This window comes from Strix aluco, chromosome 5 (genome assembly GCF_031877795.1).
Source record: "Strix aluco isolate bStrAlu1 chromosome 5, bStrAlu1.hap1, whole genome shotgun sequence".
NCBI lineage: Eukaryota > Metazoa > Chordata > Aves > Strigiformes > Strigidae > Strix > Strix aluco.
The window spans coordinates 75,159,865-75,185,491 of record NC_133935.1 but is presented as its reverse complement, the minus strand read 5'-3'; the positions used below and the strand labels follow the sequence as shown (position 1 = coordinate 75,185,491).

General features: G+C 41.2%; 1 protein-coding gene across 3 annotated transcripts in view; it reads right to left on the bottom strand.

Annotated features, from left to right (window-relative positions):
- Positions 1 to 24,546, bottom strand: part of SLC26A5 (solute carrier family 26 member 5) — a 38,384-nt gene extending 13,838 nt beyond the window's left edge. Inside the window, exons 1-6 of one of the 3 annotated variants that reach the window (XM_074827863.1) lie at positions 24,417 to 24,546; positions 8,433 to 8,646; positions 6,522 to 6,661; positions 3,203 to 3,313; positions 2,500 to 2,681; positions 1,808 to 1,972 (exon numbers count right to left, since the gene is read on the bottom strand). In XM_074827863.1, coding sequence (XP_074683964.1) covers positions 1,808 to 1,972; positions 2,500 to 2,681; positions 3,203 to 3,313; positions 6,522 to 6,661; positions 8,433 to 8,599 — 765 coding nt within the window. In that variant the 5' untranslated portion in view covers positions 8,600 to 8,646; positions 24,417 to 24,546. Of the gene's footprint in view, positions 1 to 1,807; positions 1,973 to 2,499; positions 2,682 to 3,202; positions 3,314 to 6,521; positions 6,662 to 8,432; positions 8,647 to 13,163; positions 13,182 to 23,489; positions 24,350 to 24,416 lie in introns of those variants that run through there. The other 2 variants (XM_074827864.1, XM_074827865.1) reach the window with 2 other exon arrangements.
- Positions 24,547 to 25,627: the final 1,081 nt, after the last annotated feature.

Sequence of the window (25,627 nt, the reverse complement as noted above, 5' to 3'; positions counted from 1 at the left end):
AGAAAGTCTAAACTAAACCACATCTCTTATCCTCAAGGTTTTCACACATATTTCATACTGGCAGCTACCTGAAAGCAATAAATGCAAACTCTTTCTAATACCTTCAAATATTCTTTGGCAAGTCACATCTACTTAGAGCTGCATAAACCATTCTAAAATGGTAAAGCAGCTGATACAACCATTGAGGTTACCATAGCAATACGATTAAATAACAGTGATCTTGCAACACTGCTGAACTGGCCATTATTCCAAATATCTTCTAGTTGAAAACATTATTAAAGGTGTTAGGAAAGAAAGCTTGCTGGAACACCCAAGTTTCTAGAGGGTAAATGATTCCCCTACCAATTACCCCTCTTTCTTCCACTGTTTAAAAAAAAAAAAAAACACCACCTCTGGAGAGGTCTTTGAAAGAAGACATACATACCCTTCTTTAGACAGAAGGAAAATTACAGCAACTATCAGGATATCATAAATTCAAGATGTCCTGGTAGTACCTCTTGAATGTATACCTTCCCTCCTACTTGTTTGGCAGTTAGTATGTCTGGTTTCTGGATTACTGAACCAAACAGCAAATTTAGGAGTTAATCATTAGTGCAGCCTTGTTTCCAAAAGGTTTGTTTTATCTGTACAAATGTGTAAGAAAGATTCCCACAAAGTATTTTCTGTAGCTTCCGTGTAGCCAAAATCCTAACGCTTCGCTATTGCTGAGCTACCAGTCTGCTCAAAAGCTTATGTTTTCACAGATATCTGAGATCTTCCCTACTCTTCCACTCAGGAGTTCTCGTCTGCAAAATCAGAGCATTGATTTGGTGTTAACAACTTGGGGCTTCCTAGACTGGCAGGCATATTAGATTCAGATGCATTTCAACTCTGCTTGTTCACAACAGCAAGAAAGCAATGCTCATAGAAACTTAAAAGCTTTGGTTGTGATTTCAGTTAGAAATGTCCCTTTAAACAAACTAATAATTTGCTGCATGGGATTCATTACATTTTTTTTCAGAGCACAACTGTCAATTTTAAATTCAAGTGAACAAGAGCTTTTAGTTTTACTTAAGTCATACTAACCAAATCATAGCTTTACACTGCATAGTTTTTCTTTTGTCTTCTCGCATCACTATGTGTTAGACAGAAGGTGAGTGGAATGCTAGTCTATGAGCTATGTCAAACACTGGATCCCTACACGCTCTGTACAATCAGTTTTAATGCTCAGTGTCTTTGATAAACAGTGATGTTTTACACTGAGTGTCCCTATTTCAAAATAGTTTTTCCCATTACTCTAAAGAGCAGGTACATTTATGATGACACAGCACTTTGCATCCAGCCACACTACAAAATAGCTCACAAACAGGAAATGAAGAATACTCCCATCAAGAATTGTGTGTGATATTAAAGAAATACAGACTATGCAAGGTTCTTAGAAAAACATTTCCTAGCTTTGCAAAACATGTCTGGTCTACCGTGAAGCATTTTAGTAGCACATTTTCCCATGATGTACAAGAGACTTGCTTCAGTGAAGATGTACAAGAGACTTGCTTCAATGAACATTATCTGTTCATATTACAAAACTACATTTAGCAGAATCCTAAAATCTGCCCATCTCAGACCATCCTGATCTATCAAGTTGCACCCAAGCTGCACTTTAAGATGCTCAAATATTCCTATGGCACTTAAAGACCTCATACCCAGTTTTGAATACTGAAGCATTATTCCATTTAGTGCCAAAAGAATTTTAAAAAAATAGGAAAAGCCTTATATACTATATCCAGACAATGCAAAACTTTCAAGTTTAGTAAATGTAGTTACTCACATATACAACTGAGAGGGGTCCACTGTATCGGTTAGTCTTAATGCCAAGGAGATACTTTAATTGAGAAGTAAAGACATGAACCGCAGCAGCAGTAGTAAACCCTCGCACCAGAGGCTCTGTTAAATAGATGGCTACAAATCCAAATCGAAGGAGACCTAAACACAACTAACGAAGAAGAGAAATATTAACCATGTGACTCCCACTGTAGCCTGAACATCACCGCTACATAGCAGATGGGTCACAGGACACCTTGTCTTACCTTGATGCCCAAGCCAGATCAGGCAAACCTGAACTTGGACTTTCTAAAGCCACAGTTCAGTAAGCAGCCCTAAAGGCACCAAATCTTCCATGCCACTGGCAGGTTAAGTATGGAATACAGGTAAACATATGTGTTTGTACTCATTTATTAGAGAACATCAGGTTGAGTTTTTCTGATGGAATAGGGATAAAATGAAAGGGAGGAGGTCTAATTTTTCCCAGTCAAGCCAAGATGCCAGAGAAAGACTTGCCTCCAGTGTATCCCTTCCCCACTTCTGTTATGTGGCTGCCATGAAGCAGCCTGTATTCTACACAGTGCAGTGCTGAAGCACAAGTCTACTGACAGGGTATTCACCATGACCCAGCACCCCCTGCAACTGCAAGTCTAGCAGCAGCATCTGAACTTGCCCTTACAGCAAACTGCAAGCACATACCTGGATAATTCCTGAAAGAAAGGCGAGAGTCACAGCTACCTGTACCCTCTTGGTATCCCTAGCATGGTAATATTCAAGGGAATCCGTAACATTAGTAGAATTATAGCCTACAGAAATAATTTCATCAGGCACTTGTCTCACAGCAACACCACCAACCATCATACTAATCACAGCAAAGGTGCCTGAAATTAGGAGAGGAAAAGAATTGGTTAAAATCCTGGTTTTTTTAGGAGTGGTTCTTAAGAGATATGTGGAATTAAACTATAACAGAGTTTTCTACCTAAATATTGTATTTTTTAGTCCCAAAATCTGCTCCAGTACTCATCACCATTAAAACTAGTTAGATGGTGAACACACACCTCTACACCATCATTTTTTTTGAGTCTCAGTTTCTATTATGCAAATTAATGATTCATCCTGACCACACAGACGGTTGACTGCGGCAATGAAACTATAGTTCAGGAGTTCACAGCACACATTTCTAGATCTAATCTGATAAAAGATGCTCCTCTATTCCTTCCTAAGTAGGATGGACAAATGAACAATAAAAAATATTGCTAATATTTGACACATTTGCGTTTCTCCTATTCACTTAAATTTGAATTTATGGAAAACTACACTTTCTATTTATCCAATTTTATTTTTTACAACTTTATTAAACACACGCAAACACACAAACTTTCAGTTATCCATACAGATATACCTATTGATATGTGCTTGGAGGTTCCAAAAAAAGTATATAGAAAGACAGGATAAAATGAAGAATATAGGCCAAATACTGGGGGAACAGCTGCCAGCAAAGCATAGGCTAAACCTAGAAAACAGACACAAATACGTATGTTAGGCAAGTAACAGAAAGAAACCATCTGAAGCAAAAGGATTTAAGCCTACTAAAACTGAACTCACTTAATAGGAGATCTAGTGACATATCACAGGTTTAAAAAACAAGAAGTCTTGCAGGGAATAGTCTATAATATGTCTAATACTGTAGGGCAGTGCCTAGAAACCTAATAGCTTGAGTCAGGAAACCAGAAGTCTCTAATCACAGGCACTGCAGGTGCGTGCATGTCTGTGTGTACATCTGTGCACTTTCTGGTTTGCCTTTGTGGTTGGAAGCACTTCTTAATAGCCAACAAACACTTTTGTTGCTTTTGTCTTCATCTGTCAAAGCATGTAATTAGAAACACCCCAAACCCCGTAACTAGTGGGACATGTTTGATTCTTCTCCTCTTTTTCTCATCAGACATGATCTTCATGGTATTCTATGACTGGTTAAACACTTCCCTCCTCCCTCACCCCAGAATGAGTAAGATGATGTAACAGTTTATGTTTCCACAAAACATGGTCCAAAATGTAAAATAAGCAGAGAATCATTTTTTACAATCTGTAAAGTCACAGAGCTTATACAGTCTGGTATTGTTCCCAAAAATTAAGTCCTTTTTGTTATTAAGCCCTGTCCAGTTCCACACAGCGGAAGTGCGATCCACACCATTCCTATTTGTAGGGGGGGCTGGTAAGCACAGCAATGGAGCTGTGCAGGAAGCAGCTCTAAGGGATGCCAGGGAGGAACACCTCCCACAGTGCTCCCCCTCTGCGTGACTGAGCGTGTGCTTATCATGGGACCAGCCTCAGAAGCAAATAGTGTGCACCATGTGATATGGTGTGTAACTGTCCTGAGCAGTTCCAGCAAAATCAATAGTTCTACATGGCTTGCATTAATGAGAATTAGACACCAGAACTGAACAAATGAGCCTCGAGAAGAAAATGTTGTATCCTGGCTTGGCTTGGTTCTGCAATTCACCTTCATAAGTGCAGACTCATAACACTTGAGGAAGCTGTGTGTTCTTACCACACTTGGGCAGACTGCTCCAAGTTAGGACCAAAAAGCTCAACGGTCCGGTGCAAATGACAAAAGGAAGCAATGGTTCACCCACCATGGAGAGCCAGTGATACTCGAAAACACCTCTCCCTATTAATTTATTTTTAAATTGAGACCCAAAGCATCGGGTTAAAATGAAAGAATAAAACCAGGAAGGGATCTTCTGCGTCATCCAAACATGCTTGCACAGTGTAATAGCTCACACAGCCTTGCTCATGCCCTAAGCAATGTCTGACTCCTAACCAAGAATTCATATTCCTATCAAACTGGACTGATAATATCAATTATTCTCTTACAGTAATGAGCTTGTCATTAAGTACTTCTGAAACTCATTCCACATATATTCTCTGCCCCAGGTGCTACCTCTCATGCCAAGAGTATCAGCAGAACACCCTGTACTATAAACAGCCATGGTGATGAACTTAACAGTGCAAGTGACCAGAATTGAAAACCAGTGGATTCAAAACCAGGAGAGTGGGTCTATGTGAAGTTCCTGATCTGAATATCATTTTATTCTTTTTCATTTGTACTGGCATTTTTAAAGGCTGTCAGTGCCAAGGAAATAAAGAGATATTGACATGACAGGAGTTCATGGCTTAAACACCCTGGTCATTGTAGTACTGCCTGGAATAATTCCCAGGCTTCTTTGAACTCATGCTTGCTATAATTACATCCATTCTAGAAAAATAAAAGTTCAACTTTTGTCTTTTTAGAAAGGGAAGGATTAGGAGCAGTTTAAGGGCATGTCTGCAGCCACCAGAAGGAAAGGATAATGTTTAGTTTAAAACAAAGTCACAAAGTTAAGTATAAAGTTCACTGCTGACCACCTAAATTTTAGTACCTTATCTGGTCATCACATAAACTGTGTTTCAGTATACAACCAGTAATGTTTGTGTCTAGTATATGACAGATTTGCCTGACAGTTAACCACATTACTTATCAGTTTAAGACAAGTTGATGTTTATATTTGTGTAAGAAAAAATATCTTTAATGATAAAAAAATTGCACAAAACCAGGAAGCTACAGAAATAGTCAACTGCACAGACTAAGTTAGGATATTCCATTGCTTTAACGGTTACCACCTATTAAAATCTAGGCTTCCTGGATTTACAGATTAATTCTTCAGGTTTGCCTCAACCTGAAGTGGAACAAGTTGAGGTGGAAGTATGAAATAAGCCAAAATGCAAGTAAACTTATATATGCTTAATTACATTACCCTTAGCATGAGGACTCCTCTGGACTGGGCTCTGCACAAGTCCCCTCTACTCCAAGACCTCCTGGGGAAATCTACTGGGACTGTGGCAGCTGGCATGAAGCTGCCATTCCCACAGCAGTGATGGCACCCCATAATGATACTGCTGTAAAAATGCTGTCACTTTCTAACCCCATAGCAGTTCTGGAACTGCTGATAGTAATTTGTCAGCCTGAACAAAAGATTCCACTGGTCTGGTCACCAAGAGCTGAACAAAACAGTGAACACTGGCTTTGCGTTCATCTTCCACAGAGTCTGCTCCTGCTTCAGGGCCAGTCTCCACTTGGGGTGACATTTCCAAGTAATTTAATAGAAATTCCACAGATTTACAGTCTTGTTATAGAAGATATTTTTGATTTATTTCCACCATGTAAATCACTGCCCACTACTATGCTTAAACTGGTGACTTCTAGCCTTAAGAGAGAAAGAGGGATCAGTCTCTGATTTCTTGCAGGTTCTTCTCTGGTTGATTTCATTTGGTTACTTTGCAATAGCTTCTCTCCTGAAACATTATGTCTATATGGTTATTAAATACTGCTACCCTCTGTAGGAACTTTGCTACAACTTTTAGGATGAGGAGATAGGAAGATAATTGGGTGCATTCAGCAAAGGTTTAGACATGCACTTAAACAGTGAAAAGTTGCTCTGTCGAGAGCTGCTGGTATTGATCAGAGAGGTAAGCTTCTTTCAGAGTTAGCTGCATACCACTGACTTGCAGTTTCAAGGGAATCATCACTATGGGCTGGTCTGCAGAATGTTGTACTGATCTCCACACACACACCTGAAATACACCTCCTATTCTCATGAGCACCTGTTCTAGAAGTCAAGCACTACCATAAAAGCACACACAGAAAAAGCAAAGAGCATAAATAAATCCAGAGAGATACTCACCTTGAGGAAGCTGCATAACCCCAGTGCTTATACCTGAGATAATGTCTCCTAGTAAGTATTCCTTCACTGGGTAACGGGGAAGCCATTTTAAAATTGGTAAGAAACTGTAAAGATGAGACTTGGCTTTCTTAGAAGAACAACTGAAAATACCAAGCAGAAAGAAAGAGTTAGACACTAGCAGTGGACAAATGGGTCCAAAAAATTGTCTTTTATCCCTATGCAGGGAAACAGCTTCATTAAAGGCAGGCTCATACCCCTGATGACAGTAATTTCTGGACAAAGTTTAAGCACAAACAGCTATGACTCCAGTTAATTTAGCCCTCTACCACATGTTGGTTGCTGTTCATAAACCTTATGGAACTGGAAGAGAATGACAGTCCTGTGAGGCTGGAGATCAGTGGGAAGGAAACCATTCAAGTCCATGCACGATTGAGCAGTCACACAACACTTTTTGCTGAAATCATTCCTAGCAACAATCTCCTGAGGATAACTTGCTTTCTTTCCGATAGCGGCTTTCACTCAAAGTACTTTGCAATGCTTTTTCCTTTTTTTATTTACTATTTGTGTGCTTTATACTTTTTTTTACTTTTTTGATTATAACACTATATTATTATGCCTTTTTTTTTTTTTTTCCAAACTATTATCTTACTAATGCTTGTTACTATCACTAGTACTGATAGGCTAACTTTAAGACTATTTGAGAACATAATCCTTCTTTACTGTGAAAGGAAAGGCACTGAAGCCAGGAACACCGATCCTTGCATCTCTTAGCAGAGTTATTAACCTTTTGAAACCCTGACTCATGACAACTGAACAGAGCCAGGAAATAAATATCTCTATCCAGTAATGCCATGCATCATACTCTGACTGTAGTGTGGTAAGAAAGTTTAACCTTGGGTAAAAATATAACACTGGGATCATAAAAATGCTTTTCTGTGTAGGGGAACTGCAAGAGGACTGCAGAGATTTGTTAACATTTCTGCATTCTCATGGGATTAAACTGCATAGTGAGGAAGCTTACTGCTACAAGTGAGAGAAGAAATAGTCATCCACACTTCTTCATATTTAAGCAGATTGAATCACAAGAAGGCATAGCTCAGGAGGATTTTGATCCACATAATTTTATTCAGGACAGGTAAGTTTTTTTGAGGCGAAATTATGTGGTATTACCATTAGAATGGCCATTTCATTGACCAAAACAAATCTCTAAATGTCAAATCATGTGAACAGGAATATTTTACAGACAAGCAGTCAAGCTGAAATCATTTGTTATCTTGCAGAACAAGGTTCTAGCAAGAAATTAAATCAACTCTGCAAATGAATCACAGATAAATGTAAAGCTAATGAGAACTTAACTAGAGTAAGTTTCTCTTCACTGTCCTCTGGTACCATAGAGCAAGAGTTGCTTAGTTAAAAACATTTTCTGTCTATCCAGATGATACTTATATGCCAAGGCAGTTAATTAAAAGCTACAGAATGCCTCTATTAAGTCCTTATTAGACTACTAATTCAGATTTCTACACAGCTGTCATACATCTCTGTTCTTCTTCCGTGAAAGGCTCATGTGAAGCACAGATTTGGTTGTAAGTGTTTCCATGTAAATAGAACAGATATTCTTCTGTGTCTTATGAATTCATGACACATGATTTGACTAATACTTCACATTCCTATGCTTCATATTTTTCCTTTGCACTTTGATGAAGACAGTTCAACTAATTATCCAACATACTGTAATATGGTTATATATTAACATATAGAAACACATATCAACTTCATCACAGTCTTGCTGAATAATCAAAGTAGAGCTAGTGCTTTTATCTTTTAGATTTCTTTGAAGAGCTATGTGCATGAATCAATTAAGAATTAGAATATTTCTAACCAATAAAATAAAGATAAGACAAAAAATCCTACCGACAAGAATGTGCAATCTTCTGCCTTAAAGTCTGAGGTGTTCTTTCTCGTCTGTGCAGCTGTCCTTGCAAGAGCTCTTGGTTATATATTGGTCTCTCCACACAATACTTCTGGGTTTGCTCAAGACATGCTTCATGCTCTTGAGCATGTTCCATAGTTGATCTCATGGAGCAGGAGCCAAGGAAAAACAGTTCCACAGTCTCTACTGAAAAACCTGGTTGCAGACAAAATAAGTTTGGTTACTTTTTTAACCTCGGATTTGGCATTTCCTTTCAAAGACTGTATTTTGACAAGCTGGAGACAAGAACTGTGAATGCAGTTTAAAGGCACCAATTAGATAGTCTAACAGCAGTAAGTAAATAAACCACACTCAATCTTTACTGTATGAAAGCCATTAATTTATGCTTCTCTTAGGTAAAGAAAGCTCTTGCATTAATTACTCTGTCAATAATGGCAGAAACAAAATGGGAAGGTTATATTCATGCTTATCTGGATTTTCCCTCCCCAGTTTTTAAAGAAAATGTCAATGTCCAAAGATGATTACTTCGTTGCTGAGTTACTTCCTGCTTACTCACAAATGGTCACGTTCATTCCCAAAAGACAGAACTCTAATTTTAACACTGAGAAAGCCATTTCTTTCTTCCAGATAGCCAGTTGCTTCCTCCATCCATCCACCTGCTTTCTCCTCCATTTCAGAGTCTTCTTTTTCCAGACAGCATCTCAAGGACGCACAACTCACTACTTTCAAAAAGTTATTCTTTCAATGGATGTGTCACTTACTGCTATTCTCAGTCCTGCGCCTACTAAAACAGGAGTCAGGAGATGTACACATTTTTAAAACTAGCCAGAAGGTTTGTAAACACACATTAGTCAGTCTGATTCAGTGCCATAAACATCTTAACATGTTTAGGAGATACTCTGTTAATTCCTTTGCCCCATGTTGGCTGCTTCTAGAAATATGGAGCAAGAAACATTCAAATTATGAGCAAAATGACAGGACTGCTATATCGTTAAGCAGAGATGCTGGCTAGCACTACATTTGATGACAGAACGTGAGTGCAACGGGAAACAGAGCCATAATTGTGAACGAGGCCCTTGGGCTCAAGTCCAGCAAGTCACTTAAGCATGTGTTTGCCTTCAACCAAGGGAGCTAACCCAGAGGTGTTTAGTTTTTAGCTGTTCATCAATACTTTCCTAGAAAAGGGTTATCACACTGAAATTAAACAAATGGCTACCTAAACATTCAAAGCTAACCGCAATTGGTCCAACGTTCTGATTCAGCAAATACAGTCTGCCCGGCAGCAAAATACCAATATCGCTACTTCAGCCTTTAGTCTGATGAAGGTGGTGGAATTTTCCACTCAGGGCTTGCTGTTCTCCATCTCCTAGGACAGACACTGCCTAGCATCGCTTCAGTTCTCATTATTTCATAAGCAACATTTTCCTACATAGTCACAAAAGGATGTTTTTACCAAAATTACAGTTTTTTTATTTACACCACATTCAAGCCTTACTTCAGCTTTATCATGTGAAATAGGATATTTAAAACTTATAAGAACAGTATCATATCAAGGGTACTATCAGAGCTTGTTACCATTGTACTCCTGGAACACATCTGAAGCTTCTTTTGCATCTTTCCATAGTTTCAATTAATTAAGAAGCCTAAATGACATTTTGTGAACTGTTTTCTCATGTTATTGTTTAGCAAATTCTAACTCTCAGCATTACAATTTTTCTGTCTACCTGCAGAATTTCATCCAGTCAACATTAGAATAGGATTGTTCTACCAGCAATTTCCATCTGGGCAGCCCTCTGTCTTTTTTCTCACCTTCATATTATCACATTGCGTATTTGAAGCATCTTATTTCATATTTACAGCAATGACATCCATACTAAGATGTATGTTTGGCCACTAAAATCTGCAGCACTTTTTTTCCATGTCAATGTATACCTACCCACAAATACCACTTCCTACTTTACATCTTGCCCTGTCACAGACAGTGACATCCCATGACTCCTAGTGTATTAACTTCTGCCCAGTGAAACTGAAACTTTAACCACCCTAGTGTCTGCTGGAAAGGCAACCCAGCAGGGCACAAGCAATCCAGGAACCTTCTGAGGCACAGTGATGATAGCTTCCTGCCCCCGGTGATGGAGAAGCTGACAAGGAGACATGCTCTGCTGGACCTGATACTTATAAACAAGGAAAAACTGGTCAGGAATATGAAGCCTGGGGGCAGCCTTGGCTGCAGTGACCATGAGATGGTGGAGTTCAGGATCCTGAAAGAAATAAGATATATAGCAGGCTTACAACCCCAGACTTCAGGAGAGCAGACTTTGGCCTGTTCAGGTACTTGCTTAGAAGTATCCCATGGGATACAGTCCTGAAGAGAAGGATCCAGGAGAGCTGGCCAATTTTCAAGGATGAAAAGAATGGTCCATCCTGAGTAACAGGAATTCAAGCAAGAGTGGTAGGATGCCTGTGTAGATGAACAAGGAGCCCCTGACAGAACTCATACATGAAAAGGAAGCGTATGAGAGGTGGCAGCTGGACAGATGATGCAGGAAGAACGTAGAGACACTTCAAGCATGCAGGGATAGGGTTATAAAAGCCAAAGTCCACCTGGAGCTGAATCTGGAGAAGGACATGAATGGTAACAAGAAGGGCTTCTACAGGTATATCAGCAGCAAGAGGAATACTATAGAAAATGTGGGCCCTCTACTGAAAAGGTGACAAAGGACATGGTGGAAGATGAACTTTGCTAGTCTTTATCAGTAAGATCAGCCTTCAGCAATCCCAGCCCCTGAGACCAGTGGGAAAGTGTGGAGCAAGGAAAACTTCAATCAATGCAAAAGGATCAGGTAAGGGAACATTTAAAGCAGATTGGACATACACAAGTCCATGGAACCTGAAAGGTCACACCCATGAGGGCTGAGGGAGCTGGCCAGTGTCATTGCAAGGCCATTCTCGATTATCTTTGAAATGTTATGACAACTGGGGAGCTTCCTAAGGACTGGAAGAAAGCCAATGTCATTCCCACTTTCAAGACAGACAAGAAGGATCTAGGGAATTACAGGCTGGTCAGCCTCACCTCAATCTCTGGAAAGGTGATGGAACAAGTAACCCTGGAAATCATTTTCAAACATGTTAAGGACAAGAAGCTGATTGAGAATAGTCAGCATGGATTTATAAAGGAAAAAAAAAAAAAAAAAAAATCACACCTCATTAACTTCATAGCCTTTTATGATAAGATGACTGGTTTGGTGGAAAAGGAAACATCAGTGATATTCTTTATCTTGTATTTTTTAAGGCTTTGTAAGGCTTTGTCTCCCATAGCATCCTCAAAGACAATCTGATGAAATACAGGTTAGGTCAACAGACAGTGAGGTGGACAGAGAACTGGCTGAGATGTCAGGCTCAAAGGGTTGTGATTAGCAGCACAAAGTCCAGCTGGAGGTCAGTCACTACTGGAGTACCCCAGATGTTGATACCCTGGGCCAATATAATTTAGTATATTAATTAATGACCCTGATGATAGGACAGAGTGCACCTTCAGCAAGCTTGCAGATGATACAAAACTGAAGAGAGTGTTTGATGCACCAGACGGTTACACTGTCATTCAGAAGTACCTTGACAAGCTGGAGATATGAGCAGACAGGGACCTCATGAACTTCAACATGGGGAAACACAAAGTCCTGCACTTGGGAGAAATAGCCCCATGCAACAGTAAACACTGGGGATCAATCACCTGGAAAGCAGCTATGCAGAAAAAGACCTGTGGGTCCTGGTGGACAAAAAATTTGAATATAAGCCAGCAATGTGTCCTTCTAGCAAAGAAGGCCAGCAGTATCCTAGGCTGTGTTACACAGGGCATGGCCAGCAGGCTGGGGGTGGTGGTTCTTCCCCTCTCCTCAGCACTTGAAGCACATGTGGAGTGCTGGGTCCAGTTCTGGACTCCCCAGTGCAAGAAAGACACGGGCATCCTAGAAAGGATCTAGCAAAGGGCCACAAAGATGATTAAGAGATTGGAGCACCTGATGTACGAGGAAGCTGGGATTGTTCAGCCTGGAGAGAGGAGGAGGGGGTGGAGAAATCATATCAACGGATATAAATACCTGATGCAGCAGGGAGTAAATAGGCAATGGGCACAAACTGAAATACAAGAAATTATGTTTAAACATAAGGAAAAAAAATTACTGTGAGCATGATCAAACACTGGAACATAGGTTGTGGAGTTTCCATCCCTGGAGATACTCATAAGCCGACTGGACATGGTTTTGGGCAACCTGGTCTAGGTGACCCAGCTTGAGCAAGGGGGTTGTACTCTATCATCCCCAGAGGTCCCTTCAAGCCTCAACAATTCTGTGATTCCATAATGGTCCCTTATGTCATTATTCACACAGAACATATCTTTTCCGGTAATTAATTGGTGCATTCTGGCAACATCAGCCTCATTTACAAATTAAGCAATTTTAATCAGTCTTAAACAGAAAACCCACTCAGATCAGAACAAATAAGAACTACAGCTGCACGCAAAAGGCAAAAACCAAATCAGTTCAGAGTCCTGTTTTTGGCCAAACTGTTCCAATAAAATGAGAATATAATATCAAAGCATTTCTATCGAAGATTTTAAAAGCATGCACCCCTTTTATCCTCTTCCTAAAGAGGGAGCAACACAAAACAGCCCCCTGCTAACCCCAAACAATTCAGGTCCTGATCAGGACACATACTTTCCACATTCAAGTTGGTTAAGCTTCAAGTAGACTGGTGAATATTTGGAACAGCCACACAGGTTTTTAATGTAAATCTGGGCGTGGAGAGGTCTTAAGATCTCCAGTTCCTTTTTCATTTCTGTACACATGCCCAGACTCTTCCAGGTACTGTGAGAATATACAGAACAACAGAAGTTCAGTCCTCGCTTGGTTTGTCATGGTGAAATAAATGATACAGATGTATTTGACTAACTGAACAGGGCTCAACTCTCAATCAGTTATCCAGATGATGGCAAGTGTTAGTCTGAAATACTACCAGGGGTCACAACTCAAGTTTCACCATCACTCAGTCTGAAGGTTTTTAATTGAGCATTTCTGATTCTGTTTGAACAAGGAAGTTATACTGCACTGAATCACGAGAATCATCTAACACAAAAGGAAACCTGAGGGAGGATACAGTAGGATCCTGTGTTTAGGTATGGTTCACAGGGGATACCAGAACACAGAGAACAAATCACATGCCATTAAAGGAGGTCCTAAATCTACCCCAAAACTACAGCTGGCTGCATAATTTTCTATATTCCATGTCATGTCACCAACCTAATCTTAACAGCCGTACACAACCATGTTCTCTGATGACCATTTTGAATACTAAGCTGTAGATAATACAATAAAGACATCCACCTCCTTTGCAAAAGCACACACAGAACAAGGATTGAGATGTCTGTATATACAACAGATAATATGCATTGTCCACAGGGTAGCAAAATAGCAGCATTTGGTGACTGGTTGAAGAGTCTCTCCATGTGTTTGCTGCATAGCAGTATGACAAACTACCACCAGAGATATCCAAGGCTTGGAAATTCAGCCTTGCACTTCACACCCAGCATGCTCAAGGAAGGGCAAAAGCAGGTACTGTCATTTTCATAAAGACAAAGCTTACTGCTATGATTTCTGAAAACTGCCAGACCTTTACCCAAAGGAAGAGAAAAGCAATCTCTGGGCATCTGAGTCTTAATTAATAGTGGAATATTGCTCTTGGACAACCTTTGAACTTCATAGCAAGAATAACATTAAAAAGCTATAAGAAACACTGCCATTAATCTTATCAGCCAGATAAGAGTTGAGCTGAAGTAGTTAAAAGCTGCATGCAAAAGACTTAGGAGTTGGCAATTCTTTATCTGACTGATAAAGGCCTGTCTTATGTCTTTACTGCTATTATCAAATTGAAGGTGTTAAAGAAAAAAAAAAAGTAAAGCAAACATCAAGTTTTAACACTATCACTAATAATTAAGTACTTTCTCTTCCCAATCTTAGACGATAAAGGAGGGCTGTTAAGCATCTATACTGATTCTTGTAGAGGACAATAATTTTTGATCCAGTCCACATGAATTAGAATGCAGCCACAAAATTTATAAGGACCATGACTTGGCTGCTGTTCCTTAGATTCAAAATATGACTGTGGGGAGAAAACAAACAAAAAAAGCCGGAGACAACAAGAATAGTGTACCGTGTGGCTACTGCAGTTTTAATAGGCTTATAATTACAAAATGGGGCACTTTTGCTCCTAACCTTGTGTATCTAACCTGAAATGTATCTGAGCTACCTAATGCAACGGGTGGGAGTCAGTGGCAGATCCACTGATTTGCCTGTTTTAAAAGAGCAGAAAATCTTTCTTCTGGGAACAAAGCACAGAGTTGCTTTAAATAGAGGAAAAAGCACAGGTGGACAAGACTAGTACAGTGTTATAGTAGAAAAATGCATCTGTGCTGGGGAATGCCAAATTTGATTATGAGCTGCAAAGTCTATGAAGTATTTTGTACCTTTAAGCTTACAAATACAGGCGACTGCCATCAGCCAAAGGGCTGGTGGAAATACTGCCACTCTGTAAAATATGTTTTCCCAAATGGACACTGAAAAGCAGAGTTACTGCAAGGTCTGTTCCTACTGTCTGAACATGCTAGACAGAAAAACCGAGGCAATTTTAGGAAGCACATGTTCTTTCATTTCTTTCTTTCCTCTCTGGCCTCATTCCCCAGTGCCCTATGCCCTTCCACTTATCACCTTGAGTGATATGCATAAAACTAGACCAAGCCGGAATAGAAGTTTTTTTAAAAACAAGCACAAAGGTGTAAAATGACTGGGTGGGGTCATAAGGAATGCATTCTCCTAGTTTTCTTGGACTGTGCTTATCATCCTCATTCTTCCTCCACTACTCCCACTTAACCCACTAACAAAAAGATGGTTTAGACCTGTAGCCTTCATGTAAAGCTTCACAAATTTAGAAATAACTTGTGAAGCAAATAGAATTTTCCTTGTGTAGGTCCTAAGCTAAGTAATGCACTCCAAGAGAGAACCTTTGTGAAAAAAATTAAAATAAAAAATAAAAATCAGGCCCTTGAAATCCTATACATCTTTTAGGCAGGCAAATTTTCCACTCTGTACCACACAGAAAGGCAAGATGGCTACATAACCTGTGTTGGGTTATGTGATAAAAGCTGCTCCACTCATCCACAGAGTTACTCAGAGGGACAACGGCAGGACAGAGAGCCTGGATAATATCCTGCTGGGCTATTCCCAGATCCATCACAGGAGCCATCAGCCCATCAAAGGCTCATCTCCACCAGTCCAAAGCAGCATAGGAGGGTCAGCTATGGGACCATGGGATTCCCTGCCAGCTCTGGGTGTGAGAGCATCTGCATACCTCTAAGAGTAAAAGCACAGCAAGGCAGCTATTGGGACCTACGAAGTCCTGGACAGCCACATGTATGCACATGTGATGGTCTGTACCAGCAATTGGAGTGGGGCTGCAGCCTTGAGGGCTCATATGCCCAGCTGCCAGCAACTGGGGAGGCTCGGATGCAGGAACTACCCACTGGGTAGACTGAGTGTCTGAGCCCAGTTGCTGGAGGGATTCACTTTGTACAGATGTGTGTGTGCACCTATATCTCCTCAAATGTATATATAGTCTCATTATTGGACCTCTTAGGTCAGAGAGGGGAGGAGGATGAGGCTGTGTTGCCTGTCTAATCTGTGCAATTTGCCATGTACATATGGAAATATGTTGTGTATTCTGTGTGTGTATGCCTGCTGGGAATACATCTTCAGCCTTGATACTGGTTGGACCTGGGGATATGGAGCAGCAGCAGCCTTGCCTTCTTAGGCTGTTGGATTCAGTGGAATATATTTTTCCCTAATAAACTGATCTTATCCACTGAAAAGAGCATAATAACAACATGTGAGGCACAGAGATTCTTGTCTCAGAAAATGGTAACAAATTAGGCCTATATATATATATATATATATATAAAAAATTATGTAACTGATAAGGGGTACTTTATATTTCATGTTCCTTGACAAAAAATACTTTAGCCTCTAAAGATTTACTCCATGGACTAATAAATTCATTAGTATCTTAATGGTATCTCTTATCAACCAGCAATCTTGTTTGTTTTCAACAAGAGAATGTTTTGGGAACCTGTTATGATGATTGAGCTGTTTAATCAATTCCACATAAAGCAAACACCTGGAGCACTTTGAGCAGCAGAACACTGGTCTCCTTCCCTCTCAGATATAGATAAGAGATGGCTTCTGTTTTCAGTGTAAACACGTTGATGACCATGAGAACCCATGGAAATATGATCATTCTTGTTCCTGCCTTTTATGGCTTTAGTGACCTTGGGTCTGAATCTGCCATCCTCATCCCTTTTGAAATCCAAAAGCAGTAGCTAGTGATAGTGGAATCAGATAAGTTAATCAGAATGCTACCATGGCCAATGACCCCCTTGTCATGCTTAAGCCATCTGATAAGGATGTACACCCCCTCAGAGACAGGTAATCATTAGCTAGCTTCATTTTTCCAGAGGCAATCCACTGCCAAAAAATGTTGGAGCAGTCTTCATCATAAAGCTCCAGTTGATGACCAAAGGAGAGAACATAAATCAAGATCATGCATACGCACCAAGCTAACTCAGAATAATTTCTATAGCTCATGTGACCTCAGTGCACCAGTGACCTCCAACAGCTGGTTCATCTTTTCTGGCAAAGTGAAACAAGCAGACATCAAACAAGTGTCTGTGCAGAAGGGAGAAGTTACATGATACACCTCCTTCAGCAGAGAAGCCACCAAGAGTCCCCCCTCCTTATCTGCTTCATCAACCCTGTTTACACACATCACTAGCCCCTGAAGTGCTGCATCAAGCTAAAAATAAACAAAACAAAGCAGAAGGTTGTTATTTATAACCAGAATCATTTCAGTCATCATGTTTATAGTGCAAACCTCTCAAGTCACAGGGGAAGCTGGAGGACAGTAAAACAGTGTGGTCACAGGAAGAAATGACTGGGGTGGGGGAAGGGAAGAAGAGGGGGTGTAGGATGGGATTATAAATTTATATTCCAGTTTCACTGTTGAAAACAAGGCACCAAGTAACTACCTTATTTAACTAACACAAGATTTTGAAATGTCTCCAAGCATTCTCTACAAGGCCCTCTTCCTAATGCTTTCTGAAAGGATTTGCCCCTCTGCAGAACGGGCTACAGTCACTGCCATGACTGAAGAAATTCCTGAAGAACTTGTTTCTGACAAAGCCAAAGAACTTCAGCATAGGGCAGGCACTCTCTGGGAAAGTAGTAATGATAACTATTTATCTAAGCTGCAACTCTCTTCCTGCTAGTTTTGAAAAGTTCAACTTCCCTATCGATGTTAGGATCTGCATTTGGAAGAAATATTTCATTCTTAGCACTACATTATAACACATGTTTTCTGTATGTATCTTTTGTGCACTGGGTATCAAACCAAATCCTACATGAGCAGTAAGTAGGACGCGATTGTGACAGATCCTGTTCCCAATTATGCAACTGCTGCTTGGTTAAGATTATATTATCCAAGTGATAGAGTTTTCCTGTCTCCTATGTACTTAAGGGTGTTGCTTCATGTTCTGAAGGTGATTGCCAACTAGTGGGAATGACCTTCCTCAACATCTTGATGCCAAAGCTACATATAAAGGCCATGAGTGCACAAACACTGGCCAACATTACTTTTCCTTGAAATATTTAAAATTCATAGTAAGCAAAATGAACATGTAGAGAAGTTTCTCTGATAAGTACTTCAGAGCAACCCCCCCCGCTTTATTTGCGGACTCACCTTGTGGCTTTGCATTTCTTCTGTAGCTCATGACAGAGCTCACATTTTAATGTGAAGAGCCCTGTGTCTGTTCTTAACTACACAAGTAAAAAGACTAACCTTCACACAGCTAAAGAAATGACCACAAACCCAAACCGAACAATCAAACAAGATGGACAATATACAGAAATTGCTTTGGCCTGATGCTAGTTACTGGTTGGCGCTCAACATGTTCATATGTTGAAGGTTCTATGCTATAGAGTACAGGAATGATAAAACAACCTACCAGGCCAATGTCCTTGCAGTTATACTTTAGGTTTACTATGCTATTGAAGCACACAGGACCCTCAGATGTGTTGGTCAGGTCTTCATAAATCAGTGGCATTTATTAGGTAGAACTGAAGATATGTATATTCTGTGAAGAGCTCTAAGAGAGTGGTGTTCATCATCCAATCATGCAGTAAGCTAAGAATCCACCTACCAAAACATCACCTATACCAGATTTGTAAAGATGTCAGTCACAGAGTTTAGTTCAAACAGGTCTGTAAAGGCAAAGAGTTCTCCAGCCGACTCTTCAAGTGTGTTTCACAGAACAGCCCAGCATGAACTGATTCCTGCAACATCTAACAGTAAAACAGGGTGTCGTAAGGAAGGAACTGGAAGAGCAACAAGGGTGTCTGGGCTGAGGATCGTCAAATGAAATGAAGAAAGGTTCATGGAGTAATTTTCTGGTGACTTCTTGTAAGAACATTCCCTCAGAAACACATATGCAAAAGAAACAAATGTCACCAGAAAGGGAAAAAAAAATAATCAGACTCACTACATCTGTAGTAAGTTAAAGACTCAGGCCATCTGTTCAGCTATGTAGACACAAATACAGCACCATCTATAGCATTGCAATGCCATAGTGAAAAAAAGATCATAGCACTGATTTTAAATGCAAAACTGGCAAAGAAATCAAAACAGAAATACATAATCCAGAACTGAAAACAAGAAAAGTGGTATAGAACAAAATTCAAATTGAACAATGAAATGGACCAGAGACAGAAGAAACAATAAACCTGAAAGAAATAGGGAGGGCTTAGAAAACAATGTTAAGTCAAAGCTGTGTAGCTATGACACTATCCTAGTAAAGCACGAGATGCAGGGTTAAATCACAACATGCTCAAGTGGTAACTGAACTCAGGTCTAGCTTTCTCTGGGAAATGACTAACTATGTTATGCCATAAAGTTATGACAGCAACAGCAAAACTTCAGTATTTAGAGAAGATATTACAGATGCCTGTATCTATGAAAGATCTGTGGTTTTGTTCCTGACATGACTCCTCAGACATGTCTCTTCAGACACGCCTGAGCTCAGCAGAGCTCCGTGAGAACAGGAACAGGCAGCTGCCTGTGGGCACCTCTGAGCAGCAATCCAAGTTTTCTCCTGAATGGTATATGGAGTTCTGAATTCTGCTCCATGAAAACCAGGTGCCCAAAACTGAAGTTTTGTAATGCCTAATCAGCTCAATCCTTAATTTGGTCTGGCCCTACCAGACCGAACTCCAACAAGGATGTTTCAAATGACAGACACTGCAATCTTTGATTTGGATTGGAAAATTCTGTCCATGCTTTAGTTATGAGAGATTTTCTGATAAGTTCTCCAAAGTCCCAGCCCTGTCTCAGAATCTGATTTCCATACAATAAATGAAAATGAACAATTTGACTTTATCTCTAGCCCAGTCTGGGTGGCAGAATCTCAGGTTTTCAATTAAAAGGTTAAAATCTATTAATTAGTGAAGAAAAAAAAACAACCCAAACCAACCTACACCACCACAAGAATGCAAACAAAATTGAACACACAAAATGGTAGGCAATAACCAAAGCAGAGCAGCAAAACTTGATCCAACGCCTGTGCAAAACTAGTAAGAATTCTTTAGTGAAGGCTGGAGAAAGAGAGACTTCACCACAGTAGTGAAAATACAGAATCATTGTCAAAAAGCTCCAAGATGGCAATCACACTATTGTTTGTCACATGGAAGGTGCTACTGCACAAAAGAAATAGTTAATGCAAGTCTTTGAGAATAGTAGTCCAAGTTCCCACATAGGCCAGTTATTCATATAATGATCTTATGATCATTAACAAAATCTAAATCTTACCAATACAACTGACTTGTAAAACCCATGGAAATGCCTGACACCGTCTGTTTGTCTATAGCTTTCTCATTACCTGGGCACATGGAAAATAACTACAAGACCTGGACTTCACTGCTGCTCATACTTCTGAAAAGCAAAAAGCTGTAGATAACTAGCTATAAAATAATAGCAATGGCAGTTCTTGTAGCCATATTAAGAAATACTATCAAGAAGGACTATCAAGAAATACCACCTAGCAGGAAAAGATCCTGCTGGCTAACAGATCTAGGGAAGGAAACACATCAGCCTAAGGAAGATGTTCAATTCATTAAACTTAACTGGGAAATCATTAGGCTAACTTGAGCTTGAGAATTTTAGCTTCAGCATGGTCTTCTTGTGCTAAAGGTTATAGATCTACCAAATGATCAGACAGAAAAACACATGCTTTAGAAATCCAGTTCTTATGGAAAAATTGTATCAGCAATAAAATAGAAGAAAAAATAGCAGTCAGCAGTTCATCAGATTCAGAAGGAAGTAAACACTGGATCGTGGGGAAACGCATGAGATGCCAAAAGACCTTTGTGTAAAGCTATTCAGAAAAAAAGTGACTAGTATGAAGAAATGAGGGAATCCATGAAAGCTACTGAACCTTGAGTTATGAATTAAACCAACCCACTTCAGTGTTGGAGAGAAGATGGCATTAATTAGTAGACAAGAATGAAAGGCTTTCTGGCTTTCTCCCCATGTGCTAATGTTAGTGCAGGAAGAATGAATGGCTGAAGTGACAAAGGCTCTTTCTAGGAATTTTGCATACTATGATTTAATCATCAAACTGACATCTAATGTACATGCACAGATACAATGTCATTGTAATTTCATTATTCTTTGAGATCCACTGCCCAGCTAAAGATCTGACATTACCATACAGGACAACAATTTGAGAAACTGTCTGGATACCCTTAAGAAGTTGCCAGGCAAGTTACCATAATGCAAATGCTTCAGTCACTGTGCATTCAAACAGGGAACTAGGGGACAATGATATATTAAGCCTTAACAGCTGCCTATTAAATCAGACATAGTTTGGGCCTAATTATTTCTGGTTGCAGGCCAATCCTGTCAAGTTTACAACATTACTTGTAGCTGCTACTACCACACTGACCTCTAGCTTGGTAACAACTGGCATAACCAAAGCTCAAGCTGAGCAAACCATCATGGCTAGGACAGCCTGCACAGGGGAGGGGTAACACAGAGAAAACATGGAACAGAAAACCCCCACCAGTTGGAGGCTTGTTTTCTCCAGGGGAAAAGTTCCTCTAGACACAGAAAAAGTACCAGGCTCCAGAGTCACGAGTTCCTTTGCAGCTCCCCAACAGGGTTGACTTAAGCAGATGATCAGCCAAACCAGGAGAGGCAGGGGAGCTCAAAGGATTCTGCGGTTCTCTAGGCTGCACAAAAGTCTTGGTCATGTTTACAGAGCCTACTGGTACAGTCCAAATAAATAGCAGTTTAAGACAATAATGGTCTGTCTATATTAGAATACTAGTCAAAGCAGATAAACACATGTTCAGTTCTTCTTTCTCAAGTTACTAGCAAAAGAACAATGGTACTGCAGCCATGTGCTACATCTGTGCCTCAGTATCGTATGATTTTAGTGTCATGTTAAATAATAACCAAGTTCCCATGTGGTTTTGGAATAATTAAGTTCTAAAAACACTGCATCCTTGGGGACAGACTACTATACCTATGAAGAACTGTGTGCTAAAGATATGATTTGAACCACCGTAATGGACTAGAAACTCCAAACAAAAGGCAATACCTGATGGCTGTTTGGTGCCCCAAGTCTTAAGATATGATGGCTGAACCTGACATAGCACTTCAGTTTCCACTCATCTCATAAACTGGGCTCAGTTTGTGGCAGAGGCTAAAGACTTCACCATTTCCTAAACTCTTTCCTCCAGATCTATGCTCAGCCATCTTCACTTTTTTTTAAACTGTAACTATGTCAGCCTTTAAGCAAACTGTTACCCTACACAGAGTTTGTACAGTAAAATCAAAAAAACCCATCAGCTCTGGACAGATATACTTAGAACCAAGACTGGAAGTAGTAGCAGGTTTTTTTCTTATTGGACTTAAGAGCTTTCTTTCAATGAAATGTGACTCTAGTTATAACCCAATATTGCCACAGCTCCCCCCACAAATATACCTTTAAGCGTAGTGAAGCTTTTAGCATGAAACTGTTGAGTTTAAGGTCCTGAAGTCTATACAAGGGAGTAAATGCTACCTCAAATGAATATGCTTTATCAGCTACCAAGAACAGCTTCGCATGGGTGAAACTCCATTTTCTCCCTATACTCTTTCCCCATTCCATTTCAGAGATGTTTCACAGTACACTGCAGGACAATTAATAAAACACTTCAGGAATACTGCTAAATGCAGAACTGGAACACCTACCATATCCTGAGAAGACTTGGAATTGCCATAAACCAAGTATTTCAAAGTGTGATTACTACCACTTGAGGAAGGCCAATGCGAGAGTTGATCCCCACAGAGTTAATGCAGTGCAAGTCACCTACACATGCTTGCTTCTGAAACAGCACTGGTAACGATCTTAGTTTTTCCATTTCTACAGCAGCTAGTAAAGTAGCATCTCACTTATGAAAATTCTGTAATATAAATCAAGACTCCTGTTAACCCACAATACATTCTATTGCACATTTAGTAGAAGACATTTTAAAAGTCTGTCTGAACATTTCAGTCTTCCTTTGTGAAAACTTCGGCCAAAAAAATTCCAGTGGCCAGACCCTTGTTAAGGCTGTCAGTCATTCCCATCCAAACCAATGCTGTGCAACTGTTACTGTGATAGATATGAAGAATTATGAATGTACATTCTGCTGAATCATCTGCAAAAATAATGGCAGTAATTTTTTTTTCCTTCTTCTTCTTACTACTGGACTATCTCTAAATGCCTGCTGCAACAGCCATCGGGTTATCTGAAATTTTGAAGCATCCTGAAAACAACTTTCAGCCGTATTTCAACGTTCAGACAATTAAAAGTTTTGCAACAGCTGTATGGGCACCAGCACATCAAATTTAAGCCTACTTACTTCTCTGGCTGGCTTTCCCTGGTTACTTTCACTGATCCCTTCTAAGGAGTTCAAAATGTTCCCACAGTTCGCAGACCAGAAGTTGAAAAATACTGACATAGGGAAAGCCACAACATTATTCTTTGCCAGAAAACTGGGGTGGTGATGGGGAATAGTTCAGTCAAGGTTTTGAAGATCTTTGCGTTGAAGCTAGTAACAAGGCACAAAACGGTTATTTCTTGTAATTATAAGACTTCTTGGACAGTCGCTCTGACCTAAACTGACAGCCGGCAGCTTAACGTCAGCGAGTTGCAGTCACTAGACGAGGAAATGACTGATCCCTCCACCTTCCTCTGGTTTCCCCTTCCACTTTTTCTGGTTGGTGTTTTTTTTGGTTTTTTTTTTTTTTTTTTTTTTTTTTTTGCAAGCTAGCCCGGGTGTTTGGCGTATATCTTACAGTTACCAGCAGCGTGGGTGCTGTTTGCTGCCCGAACAGCCCCTGAGCTTTAAGGAGCGCGTTAAGGAGGAGGCGCAGACCAGCCCGCTGCCTCGGTGAGGCGCCGAGGCGAGCACCGCGTTCACAAGTGCCTTTTAAACCGCTCCCGCCACCCACCAAGCTCCGGCAGCTCCCCGGGGACCGGCAGGGAGGGCACGGGGTGAGGCGGCAGGGGACGGCGGGGAGAGGGGGCGAAGGGAGCAGGGAAGGCACCGTGAGAGGCAGGAGCACCGTGCGAGACCCCCGCCCCCCAGACCAGCCCCCGTCCCGGAATGACCGGGCTAGAGCCGCAGGCACCGGGAGAGCGCGACCCTGACCCGGCTCCTCACGGCAAGGCTCGCCCACTCAGGAGGGACCCCCCTCAGGAGGGAACCCCCCTCAGGAGGGAACCCCCCGCCACCAGCCCCACAGCGCCGCGCTCACCTCCGCCAGCCCGCCCGCGCTTCACTCACCTCCAGGCACTGCCTCCTTCTAGCCCGGCGGCGAGTCACGCCCGACGGCGGCCGCGCACCGCCTCCCCTCCGCGCCCAAGGTGAGCGCAAGGGGTGCGGGGCGGGCTGCGGCGGGCCGCCAGCCCCCGCCTCCTCCCCTGCCGGCCGCGGGCGAGCGCGGGCGCGGCTGGGACTCGTAGTCCCCCCCGCAGCCCCCGCCGGGCGCGCGCCCGCCGCGGCCTACAAGTCCCAGAATGCCGCGGGGCCGCCCGCGCGGCGCGCGTGTGCGCGGGGCTGATGCGCGCCCCCGCCCGGCGGCGTCGTTACCGTTAGCCGGGGCGGGCGGGGGGAAGGCGGTGGCTGCGGCCGTCGTGGGCGCGGCCCTGAGTGTAGCCGGGGGGTCACCCTCAGCCCTCCCTTTGGCATGTGTATGCACACACACGAACTACATAACATAGATGGAACTTAAATTTTATAAAAAGACCGCTGGGGAGCACGGGGCAGGCACTGGCCGGCAGTGATGCAATACAGCACACGGCCTGGCTGGTTTTGGTGTGCTCACGTGGGGAACGCCGTGTTGTTTGTTAAATAAACCCCAGTTGGGTTGTCCTGAAATTGCAGTGAAAAAGCCTCAGGATTTATTGCCTAAAATTAATTTGAAAAAGCAGGCACCAGTGCTCTGTCCTTTAAGAAATGTAGTATATGCACCAGGCATCGGAGATGTGCCAGTCATGAAATGAATGTAAAACCGGAAATTTCTGAAAGATTTCATGTTGATTGAATGCTTCAAGAGACTTAAAATTATTTTTCTTCTTTTTTAATGAGGAGCATGTTTTTGCCAGCTCTGCTCTCTGAGAAGCACATTGTCAGCCTGGGCCTCAGAGTGGTCGGTCTCACAAGTGACTGGATGTAGTTTTTTATTTCTTTAGGGATGCAAAGGGTACATAGGGATCAATTTCCTTGTGAATATGCAGGAATTAGTAGTGAAATGTCTTCGTAGAGCTCATCTTTCAGTCCTTGACTTATAAATGTTTTCCAACATAATGACAGCTTTATCTCTTGCCCAGGAGAACAGACCCACCTCTCAGATTCTTAGAGATTTGGTTTTGGATATAAAAGTGGTAGGAAAAAAATTTTTTTGAATTCTTATGCAGTGAGACCATGAAAAAAATCGTAAAACTGGTCCCTACAGGCATGTATTATTTTAAAAACGTTAAAATGATTCCTTGACA